A 17,793-nucleotide genomic window follows, 5' to 3' on the forward strand; every position below is an offset into this window, starting at 1 on the left:
TTCAGCATGTAGCCTCCAAATGTTAATGGTATTCATCTCCTGCTCCCTTCCCACTAATATGGTTCAGGGCAGAGTAATATAAAGGTTATGAAAAGTTTACTCCTGACTGGCTACAGCATGTCTATTGCACTCAGAGGTGTTTACACCTTGATTTCCTGAGCGTGCTCAATGTACTCAATATATCACTAGTCTTTTTGTGTACAGCTGTCTTGGTGAAAATTTGAAGCAGTTTAGGTGAAGGAAGGGAATATAATCTAGAAGAAATTAAACTAGCCACAAGAAAGCATTGTCTGTAGAAGTGATTGAAACTTTACATGCAGTGCATGTTGAAATTAGAATTTAAAAAGTGAGATTTTACATTTCCTAATGAAGGAAAATATAAGAAGTAATTTACAGATATGATCAGTTTTCAGTTTAACTTCTTTCAAGCTTTGATCCTAACCCCTGGCAGCTCTTTGTTCTGGTATAAATTCCAGCAGTAGACAGACTACTCCCTGGGACTAGGCGACAGCTGAGGGGATTTGCTGGGACAAGACATGGCTCACAGTCAAGACTGGGACAGGATCCTTCTTAATCAGGAGGCTGTGGAAGTGCTTGCACTAGGGGATTTGATAAAAGAAGGTGAGCTGCCCTTGAGCAGTGGCTTGTCTGGATCCAGGCTTTCTTGTAGCTTACTTAACAAAGTTGCCAGAACAAGATGTTAACTGAGAGCCAGCTGTGTTTGGGCAAGTTTGCAAAGGGCATGTCGTTTTCCAAATAGTGTCTTCCACAGATTTGATCTTTTCCTACACGCTAAATGTAGAAGCTGTAGTGTGGGCAGAGAAGAGGGGAACCAGTTTTTCCAACAGTTCCTCCTCCTTTATGTCCTGTTCTTAAAAATACCTGTTTTTGAAGCACAGAAACACTTTGAGAACTGTAGACTCAAACTGAATAATGTCTTTACTGCACAAATTCTTTCTTTGTCATTGTTAAGTAATGTTTCTGCTCTGTCACTCCAGTTAAATGCCAAAGAGTGCAGTGTCTGCCAAACATACCTTACGTTGTTGTCATCAGAAGCAACCACACAATGGCTTTATAAAAAATCGGGATTTGACTGTTGATGATTACTGCAGTGAAGCAATCCTCATGCTTATATACGTGTTAGCTCAAGAGTGGGCTATGCGTTTGTGCCACATGATGATATAGTGGTGTTTCCTATTTTTGTAACTGATTTATTGAGATGAGGTACCCTAAATGACTTCACAAATGTGTGCTCCAAAAACTCTTGAACACTTCCTACGCTGTGAATTAGCAGAAAAGTCAGATGACAAGATTGAAATGGTTTGTCTGCCTGACTTGCATCTGAATTGTGTTTTGAACTTTAAATTCCTTGACCTTTTGTCATACTATTTCCTAATCTTAAATAAATTTTTCTAGAACATTTTTTCCCAGAACTGGCTTCAAAGACAAATTAGATTAGCCTGTACAACTCCTGTAAGATGTTTGCTTGTACTGAAGACCATGTGTTTGCAACCATTTCTGTCTCTTCTTACATGCATATTAATACTTGTTGATCATCACAGTCCTTGTGAATTGCATATACAACTGACACATCAAAGCACAGTATAAGTGCTCCAAGCTGTAGAAACAGAGTGCAGAAGTAAAGCAACAGTTGACTTCTAGAGATTACAGAGTAAATCAGAAGGGAAAAATGTATGAGCATATTTAGGTGCAAAATACATGTTAAAAAATCACCAGCATCTCTCAGTGCGAAGTGTATTGTGCTGTTGTTAATCAGACTGTCTATAATCCTAAACTTTAATTTCAGGATTAAAAATAGGATCAAAACCTGTAGCACACAGCCTGATGCTTAACACGAAAGCTCTTTCAAGTGTAGCTTTGTCTGTGCTCACACAAACCTTTTCTGCATTTCAATCGTGTGAGTTCAGTTGATGTTTCAGACATTTTCTCTAACTTTATGACCTTTCCTGCGTTCAGTAAGATTCACTGTATGTTGCTCAACGGTTATGCAAGCAATGTATTCATTTAGAAAAAATAAGCTATTTCTCCAACATTTGGTAAACATACTCTGGCCATAATGCTTTTCTGAATTTCAGAGTTTGGTCTGATTCTGTCTTTTGTGAAAGAACAGAGAGTTGGTTCAACCTGAAGGCAGGCAAATTTTGCATGGTTTAATGTTTTGTAGTGTATGTTTTGTACCTCTTTTATAATGAGAAGGAATCTGTAACATTAAAAGGTGAATTTCTGTTCACCACAACAAATGGAAGTGCGTGCAACTCTTTCTTGCCTTCCAGTTTGTCTTAGGCTAATACCTCATATTTGAAAGCACCCGTGATGATGGTGACAAGGTGCAAGGAAATGCTATGCAGAACTCCCCTGATTAGGGGTAGGTGAGTTAGCCAGTGTTGGAAGCAGTATACCTACACTGGCCTGAGAAGAAAGATGTGTTAGGTTGGCAACTTTCTGTGCTAACTTGATGGCACAGCCATCCTGCCAGCTCAGTTAGCTCTGTCAGTACCCAACACAGCACTGTGAAATGCAGTCATATCTTGTGGGATTTTGTTGTTGTTGTTTTTTTAATTCAAAACTTCATTTAAGCTAATTTGACTGGGCCAACTGTCAGCTGTGTGGTTAACAGTCTGCTCCCATGGATAATAGGTTCCAGATCCAAGCTGTCTATCTTCATGCAAGGGAGTGCTGGAGGAACTAAAAGGAGCTGCTGAAATTCAGGGAGGAGGGAGCTTCATGCCCCTTTTCAGAATTGTGTGTGGAGATTTTCAGAAAGAATTCTCATCCAAACTGTCTTGGTCTTTAGATGTTGTTGAATCTTCTGTAAAAAGGCAATGTAGCAGATACTTAAACACCCACAGAACATTCAGAGCAGTGGACAGGTGAATATGGTGGTGGAATCAGCAGCACCTCATGCTGTTATAAAAATGTGCCTTCAGCCATGATTATAGCAAGACGTAGTTATGGTCTAACTTGTTACGATCTGATTTTCTGTGTGCCTTCGGACAAATGCAAGGACAAATGTAAGCCATATATATCAGTATAACCATGCTTTTGAGCGAAGATTAACCGTTTGTGTGGTTCTATAACAACTAATAATTATGACTGTTGTATATTATTTTTTCACATAGGGGAATTTCATAACACTTTTAGGTTCCAGTCAGAATTCTGAATCTTTTCAACCTCTGTCTTGGGAGGGTATGTATGCCTTTTCAAAAGCATCTGTGCTTTTACAGAGCCGGTTGGCTAAGACAGGTTTAGCCCACTCTTGTTTTCGTTACGAAAGGTAGCATGTTCACAGTGATCACTGCTGGAATATGTGAGTAAGCGAGATAAGCCAACACGTGAAATAATAGTTTGTTACCTGTTGAGTACCAATGCGCACACTCAGTGACAAAAGACATGTAATGTGAGCAGATCAGCTCTTATTCAGCAGTGTGACATTATAACTACACTGCTTTTGGCACCCATGTTGGCTTTCTTTATCCTACTTTCATTTCTTCTTTCATAACGTTGTAATGTTTTAATGTCACATTTTGAGTCTTAAGTCTGGTTTTCCAAATGTTCTTAATAGCCATAGTCATATAAGGATTAACGTAACACATCCTGCTAGCAAGGTAGGATGCTTCTCTTTGTCCTTGTAAGTTGTTTTGTTATGAAGGTCATGAAGCTGCTCACAAGTTGTGCATCTGTGTAAACATTTTCATTGTTAACACCTGGAGTTAGATGTCTAAACGTAGAAACTTAACGATAAAAATGCAGTGTTTGGTCAATTTATCTGTATACTGTTCGTGGTAGACTGTACCAATTTTCATATGAAATATTGCTCTCAAACATGCAGATTATTGTGTGTATGCGTAGCCTATTGCATACACTAAGAATATTTTTGAAGGGTGATCACTGCCCCTTATAGCAAGAATAGCTAAGAAAGCTTTAGGGCAAGTTTTCATATTCACCTAAATTTTTAATCCTGCCCCCAGTGATAGATATTTCAAATTGAGATTAAAGCTGAATTTTAAAGGAAATGTAAGTTTCATTTTGTGAAAGACATAACAGCTGTCTGCCTTCTTCATTTTAAATTACAAAATAATAGTTGTGGACCGAATATGAATATTACCAAAGAAAGCATTCAGAATTTTTAGTTAAACACTGTACTAACTCACTCTTGTTTTGGTAATAGCTACATAAATTTTAGGGGCTCTTGAGTCATTAGATTTCAAAATATTTTTCTTTTTTTACATGTTACTTGTGCAGAAATGTATCTCGGCACAAAATTGTGTTTCATTAAGTTATACTATTATAGAAAAATTCTCCATTCTCATTGCTTGGTACCTTATTGATAAACGCAGAAAAGTAACAGGAAAATAAGTTTATCTTACAGAACATTATTGATAGCCTGTGTTCCATAAGGTCAGTCTTCTTGTGTAAAACACGAGTTAAACCTATTTATTAAGACTATATTTTCTAGAGTTCTTTTTTTCTTTATCATGGTGACTGAGTAGAGAGAAATCAAGTAAAACACTAACTTTGGCTATAACAGTAATGATGAATGCATAGGCAGTGCACTTCTGGGCAGCATTTTTAACTAAGGGGAACAAAAGCTAAAGGGAAATGAGGTTGTCTGTGTAGCTTGAGCTGTTAAATTAGTACTCCCTGTCTGAAATACTGTGGGTTTTTTTTGTTTATTTATTTATTTGTTTGTTTGTTTTGTTGGCTTGCTTTTTTTAAATACAAACTGTAAAGTACGTTAAATAGACTTCTATGTCATCTTGAATAGTTGTTGAATAGCTTAGACACAGTTACATAGGAGCAACTCAGAAACCAGCATACGTAAAAAGTTTTGTACATGTTTTATCCCTCTGAAATTTTCATTAACTTATGCAGGACTGGGAGTTTTTCCTTAGTATCTGCTTTTCTCTTTCTCCTATTCCTCCTGATATCTTCATGGCAGGCTAGAGTTCATTATCTTTGTAATAGTTTTTAATGCATTTATAAAATCTCAGCTGTATATTCAAGAGATCAAGTAGTGATTCTGAGGTAAGTACATTTTGATAACTGGCTTTTAAATAGTGGTGGTTGTTGAAAAACTCAAAAGATAAAGCCAGCACTTCAAGGGTTAATGTGTTATTAGGAGGACAGGAAATCTGGCAACTATTGCAGAAACTAGACCTAATGGTGCACACAAACAATTTGTCAGTCTTGGTAAATGTGAATAGCTTTCCACAAAGTGACTGCTTTTTCTTTGTTTGAAAAGCCTAAACTTTTCCTTTTTGGACTTTAAATCTTAGAAGTGAAATGTGATCCACATATTGAATCAAAATCATTTAATTCAAAACATATTTTGATTGGAACAAAGTTGACGTGGAAAGAAACTCTAGAATAGTAATAATAATAAAAAAAAAAGTTGAAAGGACTTTCTATCATATATTTAGCAGGAAAATTTGAAACAGTTCTAATTAGGCTGAAAAAAACAGCCTTTTTCGTTGTAACTTAGGAAGGTCATATATCAATGTTAAGGCAGCATTACCAGCTAGTGTCTGAAAGCCTGCACATGCAAACGTAATTCAGTTGTTTGGTTTGTTTTTTTTTTTGATTTCTTTTTTCCCCAATGCATGTGCACAGAGCAAGCCGGAACATGTACTTAATGAACCTAAAATAATTACTTGCTACTTCACTTATGTGGGTGCTTTGTTGCGCTCAAGAAGAGTATTTTTTAGATCGAAGTTGTGTTTCTGCTAAAAATGTGTGAAATCTAATGCGTACATTTCTGTTTGTACATTAATGATTTTCAAATGTAAAGTTTTTTTAAAACCTCTATTATTGCACGTGTTTCAAAGGAAATTCCTTACTTCAAAGAGGAATTAGAATATTTAGTCTCTTTGAGATAGGAGGCAATTATTTGTGCTTGAGATATGTCATTTCTTGCCTGCCAGTGTAGTACATTTCCAGATATTTTTTTTTTATAATGGAATAGAAAAGATTATCCTTTAAGAAACAGTTTTGCTGTCTTTTCAAAAGGTTCTACTTGAATTTTAACTACATATATCTCATTTTGTATAGCTAGGTTCTTTTCTGTCTCTTGAAATAAGTGTTGCATGCATGCTTTAATTAGCACAGGCGTAAAGCAAGTAAACCTGTAGTCTTACATTTCTGAAAAGCCTGCTTATGGATAAATTCCTGCGCTAGTGAAAAGAAGCACGCTTAATACTTTCACCTTATTTCAACATACGAGTATCTCATTCTCAAGTATATATATTAATTTTCAGTAGGCATAATCTCATGTAGTATACGTCTTTATAGGCATACTGAAATAAAAGCCAAAGAAAGGTAGAGGGGTAAAAGCCCAAGATAATTACCTAACAAATACAAGTTATGATCCAAATCCAAAGTATAAGGATGAGGAATTATGTAATGGTAAATTGTCAGACTGTTTGTATCAAAAATTTAAAAAAAAAAAAAAAAGAAAAAAAGAGTCTTTTTTAATGTGTGGGTTTTTAGTTTAGTTTAGTTTAGTTTTTTTAATTCTGTTGCTTGGCTGTTTTGCCAAATCCTTTGTATGAGTGTTGCACTGATAATCTCCTGTCTTCAGCAGATCATTCTCTGTTCATTCCCTTCAGGGCACGAAAGGATGCATACAAATTAATGCATGTAAGAGAAAAATTTCTTTGAGAAAATTGTTTCTCAAAGAAACAATTTTATTTACATTTAGTGGTATCAGATTGTGTCGATGAAAAATATTTGTGAATAAGCAAAAAAATTGTGATAAAATCAAAGCTTCAGGTTGTTGTTTCTCAAGTGTTTCTGCCTTGGGGATGGAGAAGTGGAAGTTACTAATAGGTATTTGTGTTTGACATCTGTATACTGTACATTTTAGCATATCTCAAATGTTTTAGTCTCTGCCTAATACATCTCATTAAAGAAACAGATATCAGCCCCAAGACAGTTTGTCAAAGTTAATATGAGTCCCCGTGGACAGCATTGACAATTTGTATGGGGCTTCACATGACAGTCTTTTCATGGTCTTATTTGCTCCTTAACAATTGGGGATTAGTCACTGATTTATTTTACAATAACTCAATTGGGCTGAATATTACTGTGTGAAGCTGGCCTTTGTAGAGGTTTGTTTTACACATTTTTACCGCAAGCACTCACTGGGTGTAAATGATGCTCTCAGCCTATGTGAGAGTGCTGTAGCAATTGATGGAGGAGTGTTAGGAGCAGCATGGGAAGAATGCTTATATCCCGTAGCTGCATGCCATATTTAACCTGAGCCTTAAAGAGCACTGTCTGTCCTAGAAGCTTAGCTAATCCTAAATGCGTAGCGTTCTGTACCTTTGGTTTAGTTTCACAAGAGGTAAGTGCTAACAGTAATAAGTTTTTAAAGAACTCATTTTTAGCACTTGATATTCATGCGCATCGGAACTTCTTCACGTTTTGGATGGTTTTTAAGTGCTACCCAGTTTAAATAGCATATTTCCCCCTGACTGTGAAGTGCTTCACACACCAGTCCGTTAAGTTGGTCTCCTTGAAAATCTGCTTTATTTTGTAATTGGTGTACAGCCCATTAAGTACTGTTCCTCCATGTACAGTATCACATCGTAAGTGCCTCCCTGCAACCGAGAGCTTAACTGTGAACCTGAAATGACAGGCAGGTTTATTTATTGTCTGAATTTCTATGCCATGTTTTGTTCGGGATCCTGGGTATTGTTGTTGACTGTAGTCTTCTTTTTGTTGAGCCTTTGTGTCTGCGATTTGATGAATGAGAGAAATACTCTAAAATGGCCTAAAATGGAAAAAAAAAAATAAATGAGAATTATCTAGTTTTGAATCTCTATAAATTACAAGTGTAAATTAATTTTAAACTTGGAAAAGAGACATACTTTCAGGATGGCTACCAACCGTCCAGTGAAAAATGTGTATTTCAGTTTTGCTCTTTTAAAAGTCAGATTTAGATATCTGTTAATGTGAGGAAATTGCAAAGTGATATTCCTTCAGTTATTTGTGTGCTTTGTGAGTATAATGTAACCCACTACAAGTCTGGCTTTTGAAGAAAAGGGAAAAGGAAACTTCTCTGCACATACTAACCACGTGTATTAAGAAAAGTCACAAACCCTTAAAGCTGTTTTTTTCCTGAAATTAAATAACAGTGAGTATGTTCCAGGGTTAATTTTAATTTTATTTTTTTAGCAAGAAAGCAAGAAAATTAATTTTTATCATTGTCATTTGCTGAATGCCGTAGAATTTTATGGCTGCGTGTTGTAGTATTGCCGACACTCATGAGACTCCTGACTGGCTTTATCTTATTAAACAATTTTGAAATCATTAATTTTTAATTGGCCTGCTTGTGGTTTTTTATAGTTTTAATTGTGTGTCTTTGTCTAAACTCTCTTTTTTTTTTTTTTAATTAAAAAAAAAAAGATGAAAAAATCCCATCTAAGCAATCCTATGTTATAGGATTTTTCCATGTGATCAACCAAAGAGATACTACATGTTGTAGTAATTTGTTTTAAAGAATGCTTTCAGCAGTTCCAAAGCTGGGGATCCTAATGAAAATAATAATAAAAAAAAGAATGATATGAAGTAGGAGATATGTACAGGTCTTTTCTTGATTGAAAGTTCTAATTAAGTGAATCGAGGAAAATTAACTGAAATTAGCTGTCAAAAAGTCACATTTAAATGAGTGATGATCTGACGTGGCAGTAAACATTTAAATGATATAAATTGCCATTTAAGTGTATGGTTTAATGTTTGTCATGCATTAATATGACACAAGACTGCAGTGACAATCAAGCAGCTTGCTCTAATTTGAACATATTTAGGGCTTTTGTGCAGTGTGCACTACACAAATTAAGACAATTGCTGTTTTTATGTGTCAATTTAAATGTTATTTTCAGGCATTGGTTAATGAAACCAACCTATCATTTCTCCGTGCAACTTGCAGAGTGATTTCCTTGTTTTTTATATTAATTTTAACTTCCTCTGCTCAAAATTAGGAATTTCTTTTACAAGGAAAATGTTGCTTGTTTCTTTAGATAAAGAGAATATCAGATTTAGTTAGGTTGTTCATCTACTCATTAAAATAAGAAAAATATTGAATCGTCTGTGTAAAATAGAGAAAATGAGTCCTGCTAGTGATTGAACCTAGGCATGTTAACTCTTTAGACTACAATTACTTTTAATTTTTATTTTCATATATTTGTGCTATCTCTGATACCATGAGGGTGAGATTTTGCTATTTGGGTGCCTTTATCTTGAGGATTAGCTTGTAACTGGATAAAATCTTTCAGGGAAGTGGCTTGATGATTCAGCATACTGTTCCTGTTTCTGTGTAGACTTGTATAGAGATAATATACAAGAAGTGTGTAAAAGTAATGAGGCAGCTATTCCATCTTGTAAATATTTTGTACCCTAACATGCCTAGTTAGTTCAGTTTCCTCATATCTATCAGTGTTCTGTTTATCTGTCACAATCAGATTACCACGCTGTTATTCTTTGTGCAGATCACACATAGGAAAGCGTAATTCCATCTCGAGAATTCATAAAAGCACACTCTGGCTGGCTGTAAATGCAGAAATGCTTCTCACTGACTGCTTTTTTTCTTCTCACTACTGTAGTGTAAACAGCAAGGTCTTATGTTCAGTGGGGAGAAGAGTTAGTCAGCAGACCTGTCTGTCACAGGGCCCATGTATAGATATGGCTTTTAGTAGAATCGGAAATGCCATTGTCAATTTTGTAATAAGATTTAAGATAATTTTGCATACTATTTGAAATATACTTCTACTATGAAGAAATGCTGACTGTCTGTCAAGCTCAAGTTTATATATTTTGTGTGTGTGTCTTTTTTTTTGTTTTTTGTTTTTTGTTTTTTTACAGGCGTTAGAAAGTGAGTTTGTTTCCTGCCAGCTTCACCAGTGGATTGATCTAATTTTCGGCTACAAGCAGCAAGGGCCAGAGGCTGCCAGATCCCTGAATGTGTTCTACTATTTGACGTATGAAGGAGCTGTTAATTTAAATTCAATAACGGATCCTGTATTGAGAGAGGTAAGCTTTTATTTCAAATGCAGAATTCAGAATTATCTGTTAAATACTGCACTGTCAAAAGTGTGAAGACTACGTTTCAGGTCTGCCGGTGAATGTTCAAATCTTTGCTTTCTCTAATGATTTGATTACAGGCCATCAAATGCAAGGTACCTGAAACATTCATCACAGCATGCAAAACTAGAGAACACGAAAGCAAGCTGTTCTTAAACTTTGTACACCTAGATTCAGCATACCAGCATGAAAATAAATGTTTGAAGACTGCTTCACTTGCTATGAGTGCAGTCATTTTGTTCCCTAGTAATGTGATCTTCATAGAAGAAAGCAGTGGGAAATCTTGATTTGGTTTGCACTTTTGAATTAACTTTCACAGTTTTAATGATTGTCTTCTAATGAAATCCTGCATTCAGAGTACAAATCAAGCACTCTGTCATTTTGTAGCTTCCATAATTTTTATTTGGCTTGCTATCAAATTATGACTTACTTTTCATTTATTTTTCATAAGCAAAACTAAATATTTTAGCTTTGGAAAAATTCAGTCTTTTACTCAGGCTCAGCGTTATTTAGGAAAATCTGTTTGATAAAATATCATAATGTTATTGTGGTGTTTAGAACCCATTTCTCCTCCACCTGAACAGCTGTTTTCTAAAAAAAAAAAAAAAAAAGAGTGAGGAGAGAGGTGATTGAAAGCCATTTTACTCATAAGTATTCAGGCAATGGTCAACAGTAATTATATTAATTATATATTAATTATAGTAATTGTACAATTATAAGTGTAATTGGTGCTTTGCAGTAAAATATTCTGAGTCACTGAGAAGACAGTGATGTAAATGCTATTAACAGATTCCTTTCAATGCGTGGCTAGATATATACCAGCAGTAAATATACCTGAAAGCAGATTTAAAAAAAAAAACAAACGATATTTCTATTTACAAATATTAGGCTTAAAATTTGCTGCAGAATTCTAGACTAAACCTAAGCTAATTTTTCATCATTTCTTGATTGTTGAAAGAAGATCTGAGAAGTAAGCAATTATTACTTTCAGTAATATTTTTTTTTTTTCTGTACGTACCAGCCATCTGGCTATTAGGGCACCTTGACAGCCTTTGTAAAGAAAGTCATGTTATAGCATCAGCATGGGTTATCGCTGGCAGGTGGGTGCAGTGGAAAGGGAGTACACAAGGCAAGTAGAGGTACACAAAGGACTGGCTTAAGTAGCAGAAGTTGGGGGTGGATGTTGGTGTTCTGTCGGTTGCAGTCAATAGGCAGACTTCATCTTGGCCCGTTGTTGAGCTTATTGGCTTTTAAGGAAAATTGTATTAGCCAGATTTGAAGCAATCGTTGGCTTACAGGTAGTAGATATTACTGTTCTTTCATTAAATTGATAATGTTTATCACTGTTTCCTTCTACACCATCAAGGAAACGCTCTTATCACGTAATGGTATCTATTATACTCTCCAAGTGATAAGTTTACATGTGAACTCAAAAATAGACTGGGTACTGAAATTGTGAATTGTGAAATTGTCTCTCAAAATAACGGACTTCCCGAAAATCTAAAAAAATAATTTCTCTTTGTAAGATTATGAAACAATGACGCTAACAATTGGGGTAATAGTAATCAAAAAAGCAGGTTCCCACTTTTCGTGTAGTTTTGAATTGTTTTGAGAACAGCTCTCTAGTCAGTGTAGTTAGGACCTGTTCTACGTGTGTCATAGCCTGAAAAATATAATTTAAGACTGAGGAAGTCACAAATCTGTCTGGAAGTGTGGGTAGTCTCAGTTAGAGATGCATATTGTACTTCTGTAAATACAGTAATGCAAGCGCATAGGTTTGCTGATCTGGAGCTGACAGCAGGACAAAAAAAAAAAAAAAAAAAAAAAAAAATTGTGAGATTTGAAAATAAATAAATGAAAATCTGAATACTTATCTAAAGTGTTCAATAAAGAAATTAAATGATGTGATGCCTTCCAGTGCCTGGAGGGGGCCTACAAAAAGGCTGGGGAGGAGCTTCTTATAATGGCATGGAGTGACAGGACGAGGAGGAACGGCTTTAAGACGGATGAGGGTAGGTTTAGATAAGGTATTAGGAAGAAATTCTTTCCTGTGAGGGTAGTAAGACACAAGAGCAGGTTGCCTGGAGAGGTGGTGGATGCCCCCTCCCTGGAAGCATTCAAGGCCAGGCTGGATGGGGCTTTGACAACCTGGTCTATGGGAGGCGTCCCTGCCTGTAGCAGGGGGTTGGAACTACATTATCTTAAAGGTCCCTTCCAACCCAAACCATTCTATGATTAATATATTTTGTTAGCAAGTCTTTTGAGTTTTCAAGTCATCTTTTTAATTGTATGTCACTATGACGTTTCTTATTTTTTATTTGTTCTATATGTCCCAATCTGAGTGGTGTATAAAAATGAAAACAGGAGAGAGAGAAAAGCAGGCATGTTCAGATGGTAATAATGGAGTAGGTTAGCAGCAGGAGAATTATGAAACACTACCGATGGTGTAAAAAATACATACTGGTAAATGCAGACAGTAGAACAAATATTATCTGTAATATTTTTATTCTGAATAAGTTGAAGATTGATCCAACAGAATATTCTTATTTAGTAATTTCAGCTTTATTTTTATAGCAGGTTCAAGAATATTGCAGCAGTATAAGGATTCCTATTTAGTAAAGTATCCCTTCCTGTTTGCATTTATTTTGTGACAGCATATTTTTGTATTATATACATGTGTATGTGCAGTTTGAACTGGTACATATGATCAGTTCTGGGATGATATTGATAACCCTGCAAAGAGATTTAATGAGTGTCATCACCAATGGTGAGTTATTCTGTTTTTACTTGTGAGTAAAGATGAAAGTAATAAAAAATCTGCTTGTGTGTATATCTATGTGCATAATCATTCTATATATATGTGCTAAATGAATTTATCATGCACCTTTGACAGCCTCACCTTCTTCCTGCTTACTAATCCATCTCCCTGAGGACATACGCTAACATTCAGTACTGCCGAGCAGTTTCAATCAGCATTTATTTTTCTCCTTCAGTCAGCTAGCCAGAAAATATTTCTTCTCTCCACCAAATTCCTGGTTAGAAGCCAAATGAGTTTCTGGTCTGAACAATTAATAGCGTTTTTAGGCAGGCATGACACCACAGATTTTTACTATCTGTTTATTAAGCAAGTATTAGACCAGAACTTTTCTTCTAGATTTCTGGGCTTTGGAAAAGATGCTTTCAGCTTTCTTCTTGTGATAAAGTTCGATGTTTTGGACTTCTTATCTTTGAAGTTGTAGCGGAATATATATTTTTTCTTTGCAAATTTAGAACAAGGAGAATCTTCTGTGTACTCTGAGAGCTTCAAGTTACCAAGGCTTAGGTATTATGTGGAAAATAATAGCATGTGTTTAAACCATGGCAGCTTCTGCACTAAGATGATCTCGGAGAAAATAAGCTATCAAGCCTGGACCACATCAGTAATGAGATGCCTATGATGCATTTGTTTCTGAAGTATCTTCGCAGATAAATGTATGTATATTGGTGACCTAACTCATCAGGAGAGGCCACACACAATAATAGAGGAAGGAACTGAGGAGTGGAGGAGTTCAGGTTAATGCAGAATTTCCTTAGGTCTCCTAAATGGCTCCAACTGGCACCTTTATTTTTATAGGCAGACAGGTTATATATATTACAAGAAGGAAGCACTCGTCTAGGAAGGAAAACTACTTGATTAAAACCATATTCCAACTTACTTTTTTTAACTGAAAATGTAGAACTTTACATCCCCTCATGCTGCTGCAAACAATTTTTTCCTGCCATTCTTTCTGCTTATGGGAATAAAAGATGTAAAGTATTTTGAGGGGATCTGACTGCTATAATCGAAAATTTTAAACTAAAATGCAAACCATGGGCCACATGCTACCTTTTGGCAGATAAACCCTGGGGAGTGCAAAGCTTGCATAATTCAAAGGCAAATCTTAGGAGGAGGGGAGCAGATCAAGAGAGGAGGGTTTGAGTCGGAGAAAGTGGGGGAAGGGAACTACAGCCAGGAGAAGCAAGGCAAGAGATCCAGTACATCTGCTCCACATGTCCGTGCACGAGTTGTCTCTGCGGAGACCATTCGTTCTTTGTCATTTTTTTTTTTTCCCTCTAGCAATTTTAGGAGAATTGTCGTTGACTCTGATTCTTGTACTCGTGCATCCTGCTGAAAGAAGTTTCAAGTGCAGAGGGAACTCGCTGTTAGGTGACAAGCAGTAAATATCACATCTCTTTCCGGTGGAAAATATGGCATTTGCCAGCAGAGATATGCTATATTACTACCTTCTGTTGAGTCTGTCTTGAAAACCCCATTTTGGTCTGTGGAACTTACTGTCATAAGATTTGCTGTGGAAGGTTTTATTTTTTGTTGCCTGTATGGAAGAGGCAAGTAATCACAGCACCATAGATAAATCCAGCAGTTCTGGAGAGAATTTGCAGCACCTTCTTATCACAAATTCTGTTCTCTTTTTGAAACAGCTGTCCAAGAGTTTAAAAAAAAAAAAAAAAAAAAAAAATCAAATAGAATTCGTTCTTTGCCATCCAGACGAATAACTGATAAGAGAGTGAAGCACAATCTGAAAAAAAATAATTTGTATCTTGAACTGATTTGTATTCTATTACTTTTTCGGTCAAAAGAATAGAAATTCGTACATCTCTGACATAGAGAAAGAGAGGATCATCATGAACTTGGAAGTCCAGTTCTCTACTCATACGCCTGTGTGGCTAGCATAAACACTGCATAAGCTTCAAGAAAAGAGATCAAGTCAATAGCAAGCATGCAAAATATTACTTGGAGTGTATGTCAATTTACTGCAGGAAGCCCTCAACCTCAGGGGATATATTAAATTTTCTATCATGCTTACCGAAAGCATCCAGCTGTATTCTTTGAATCATTTTTAAAATATCGTTTGGCATTATAATTGTAAGCAGTAATTAAGGGCGACTGATGATTTTAAAGTTAGCAATAATAGTTTGGAAAAGATGAGGGTAAGTCCCATCCAATTAATAGCTCACGTACTTTTGTTTAAATAGCAATTTGCATTTAGCTGTAGATGATTCAGTTTTCTCTCCTTTGCAGAGAAGATTCCATTTTAGTGCATTTGTGTAGTCTGTTTAACATTAGGAAGCAAAGCTTTCTTCATTCTGTCGGCACCTTTCTTTGTACCATTGATATTTTATTTCCATATGAACTGAGGAGTTTCAAAAATTTCTTTCTGTGAAGAATCAGCTTGGACATAGCATTTGGTACTTTATTTGAATGTGCCACTTCTGATTATGTGAAGAGAGGAAATAATTCTTTTATTTTCTGTTTTAAAGCATATGGCATAAATTATTTTATGGATAATAGCTTTTAAATGTTGCCCTAGATTAATATCTTTGGGTAAGTTTTATGCATCTTAGACCTATCTCTTATGAGTCTAATTTTATTTTTAAATATTTACAATTTGAGAGACTTCTGTGCTTTCCAAAAGGAGTTACAAGGATGTTTAGTTTACATGACCCCAGTTTCATGACAGCAGTAGCAGATCTGATATCTTATCCCAGAGAAAGCATTTTTGGCCTCTCTTTTAGCTGTGTTCATGGTGGGAGTTAATAGCATATTTCAGCTCTAACTCAGCTGGAGAACTCTGACAGCAGTGAATCTTTCACAAAGTATAAACACAAATTGTATTTATAGCATAGTTAACATTTACTAAATGGGAAAATGATCAGTCTGGTTTTAGCAGGTTGGGCAACAGTCTTTGTTGTGGCTGTGATGAGTTTTAAAAAGTAGGATAAAGTGATTAGAAAATACTGTCACAGAGCAGTAAATTGAAATGTGTTTAATACAGTAACAAATTCATGCAGGCAAAATGCAAACTATTGTTGAAATAATCTTTGAATCATCTCTGACCAGAAGTGTGTTGCACAGATGGTATGCTTGATGTTGTGCAACACCGGAACAGGAGGAGAAGCCAAGTAAATGTTATGATGAGGTCTATTTCTGATTCTGAAAATCAGTTTTAAAATATCATATGCAACCAGACTTAAGAAGACTGTATTTGTAGTAGGATAGTGACTTAATAGCTACGAAGAGGTGAACTTGTTAACCGCAAACAAACCCTGATCTCCTCTGGTGGAAGGTGGAAAAGAACAGAGCCCGAATTGCTTTTCTGGGTGAGCATTTGCAGCTATTGCATGAAATCAGCCTGTTAGGATTTTTGGATGCTGATCGGGTTTCTCCTATGAAAAAAAGAGTCGTCTCTTCTGGTAAAAACAAACAAACAAACAGACATATGAAAATAACAGTAGCATCACTACTGCCACCAGTTCATGTTATTTTCCTATGCATTTACGCATCTCAGCTTACACTGTTACCTATCTGTAGTGTTTAAGTAAACAGGCAAACTGAATATAATCAAGTGTTTGCTGTGATATCTGGGAGGAGTGGCACCTCTTTGATTCCATTTAGCCCAGAGTTTGACATGACAAATGGGGTTTTATTGCCTTTGTCTTAAGTATTTGCTACAATGCCTAGGAAAAGATAGAAAAACATTGTCAGGTTTCAGTCCAGAAAAATGTTTGATCTGAGCATTCTCTTCATTAGGAATAGATTCTCATTTTATTTGATGCTCCTGCTTTATTCAAGAGGAAAAGGAGTAATATTTTAAATGAAGTAGATCTGAGATGCCTGATGTGTAAGGATTGAAGAAAGTTAGAATCAGACAACTGCTTTTACTGGAAGTATTAATGCTTCATGGGAAGAAGTAACTCATGTAAATTAGTTCATGTCTGAGTGTTTTTTTTTTTTTTCAGTCTCTGTTTGAAATTCAATGTATAGAAATTTTCAGTGCAGTCAGTTCCCTCACCTTTTGTTGCTTGACCTGTCTTGTGGATCTATCAGAGCCAGAAGGGCCTTGAGACTCCTGGGCTCTTCACATTTTCATTTGTGCCTGGCTGGTCAGTCTTAGATAGTTGACATATTTGTTGGCCAACATTGAAGAGGAATGAGTAAGCCAAAAGATAAACAAGGGATGGAAAAAAGTGTTGTTCATATTTCAAAAGCAGCTTTTGAGTGGAATGCTTTTTTTTCCCCTTTTTTTTATTTTTCCTGCCCTGTACACGGAAAGAATTGAATATACTAGTGTATAATAGCTGCAGTTATCATGCACTAAGTCATTTAGCCTTGAATGAAGTGTGGAGGCAAATGCTCTACAAACATTCCGTATCTTCTCACCAGCATGCTTTGGTTATTTGCAAGTTCTTTGGGAACTCTAATCAATATCTTGTGCTGCAGTTGGAAAATTAACAATTTTTGTTTGGAGTGTTTTTATTGTATTTTCTCATTGTAGCTAAGTGTGTTCTGTTCCTGAATTCACATTGTGTCTATTGATGGTATGTTTATTTACTAAACTGTACTGTATTAGTCAAATTTGCACAATAGGTGCCTTGTGAGCAAATAAGCTTGAGGTCATGTTAAAGATGCTTTCCCTCAGTCAGTGCCCAAAAATCAAGACTGAGTTAAACATTATATTTTATTAGGTATGGAAAAAAAAAAGGACAATTCAATGCAGTATGAAACTCAGAGATAACATTGTATCCATACTTTGAAAACAAATATTTTGATTATGTTATGCTTTAGTTTAGTAAATATATTAGTGGAGCTAAGGAAATGAGATTCTTTGTTTCTTGTTCACAGATAATACAAATTCTGACAGGTGATCATGCAAG

General features: G+C 35.7%; 1 protein-coding gene across 4 annotated transcripts in view; it reads left to right on the forward strand.

Annotated features, from left to right (window-relative positions):
* The window catches only part of LRBA (LPS responsive beige-like anchor protein), a 367,611-nt gene that overhangs the window by 301,889 nt on the left and 47,929 nt on the right, over nt 1-17,793 (forward strand). For all 4 annotated transcript variants that reach the window (XM_042828460.1, XM_042828457.1, XM_042828458.1 and 1 more), the window contains exon 47: nt 9,883-10,050. In XM_042828460.1, the coding sequence (XP_042684394.1) occupies nt 9,883-10,050 (168 nt within the window). The remainder of the gene's footprint in view (nt 1-9,882; nt 10,051-17,793) is intronic.

This window comes from Centrocercus urophasianus, unplaced genomic scaffold (genome assembly GCF_019232065.1).
Source record: "Centrocercus urophasianus isolate 14NV4802_14NV808 unplaced genomic scaffold, USGS_Curo_1.0 seq_3, whole genome shotgun sequence".
In the NCBI taxonomy this organism is placed as follows: domain Eukaryota; kingdom Metazoa; phylum Chordata; class Aves; order Galliformes; family Phasianidae; genus Centrocercus; species Centrocercus urophasianus.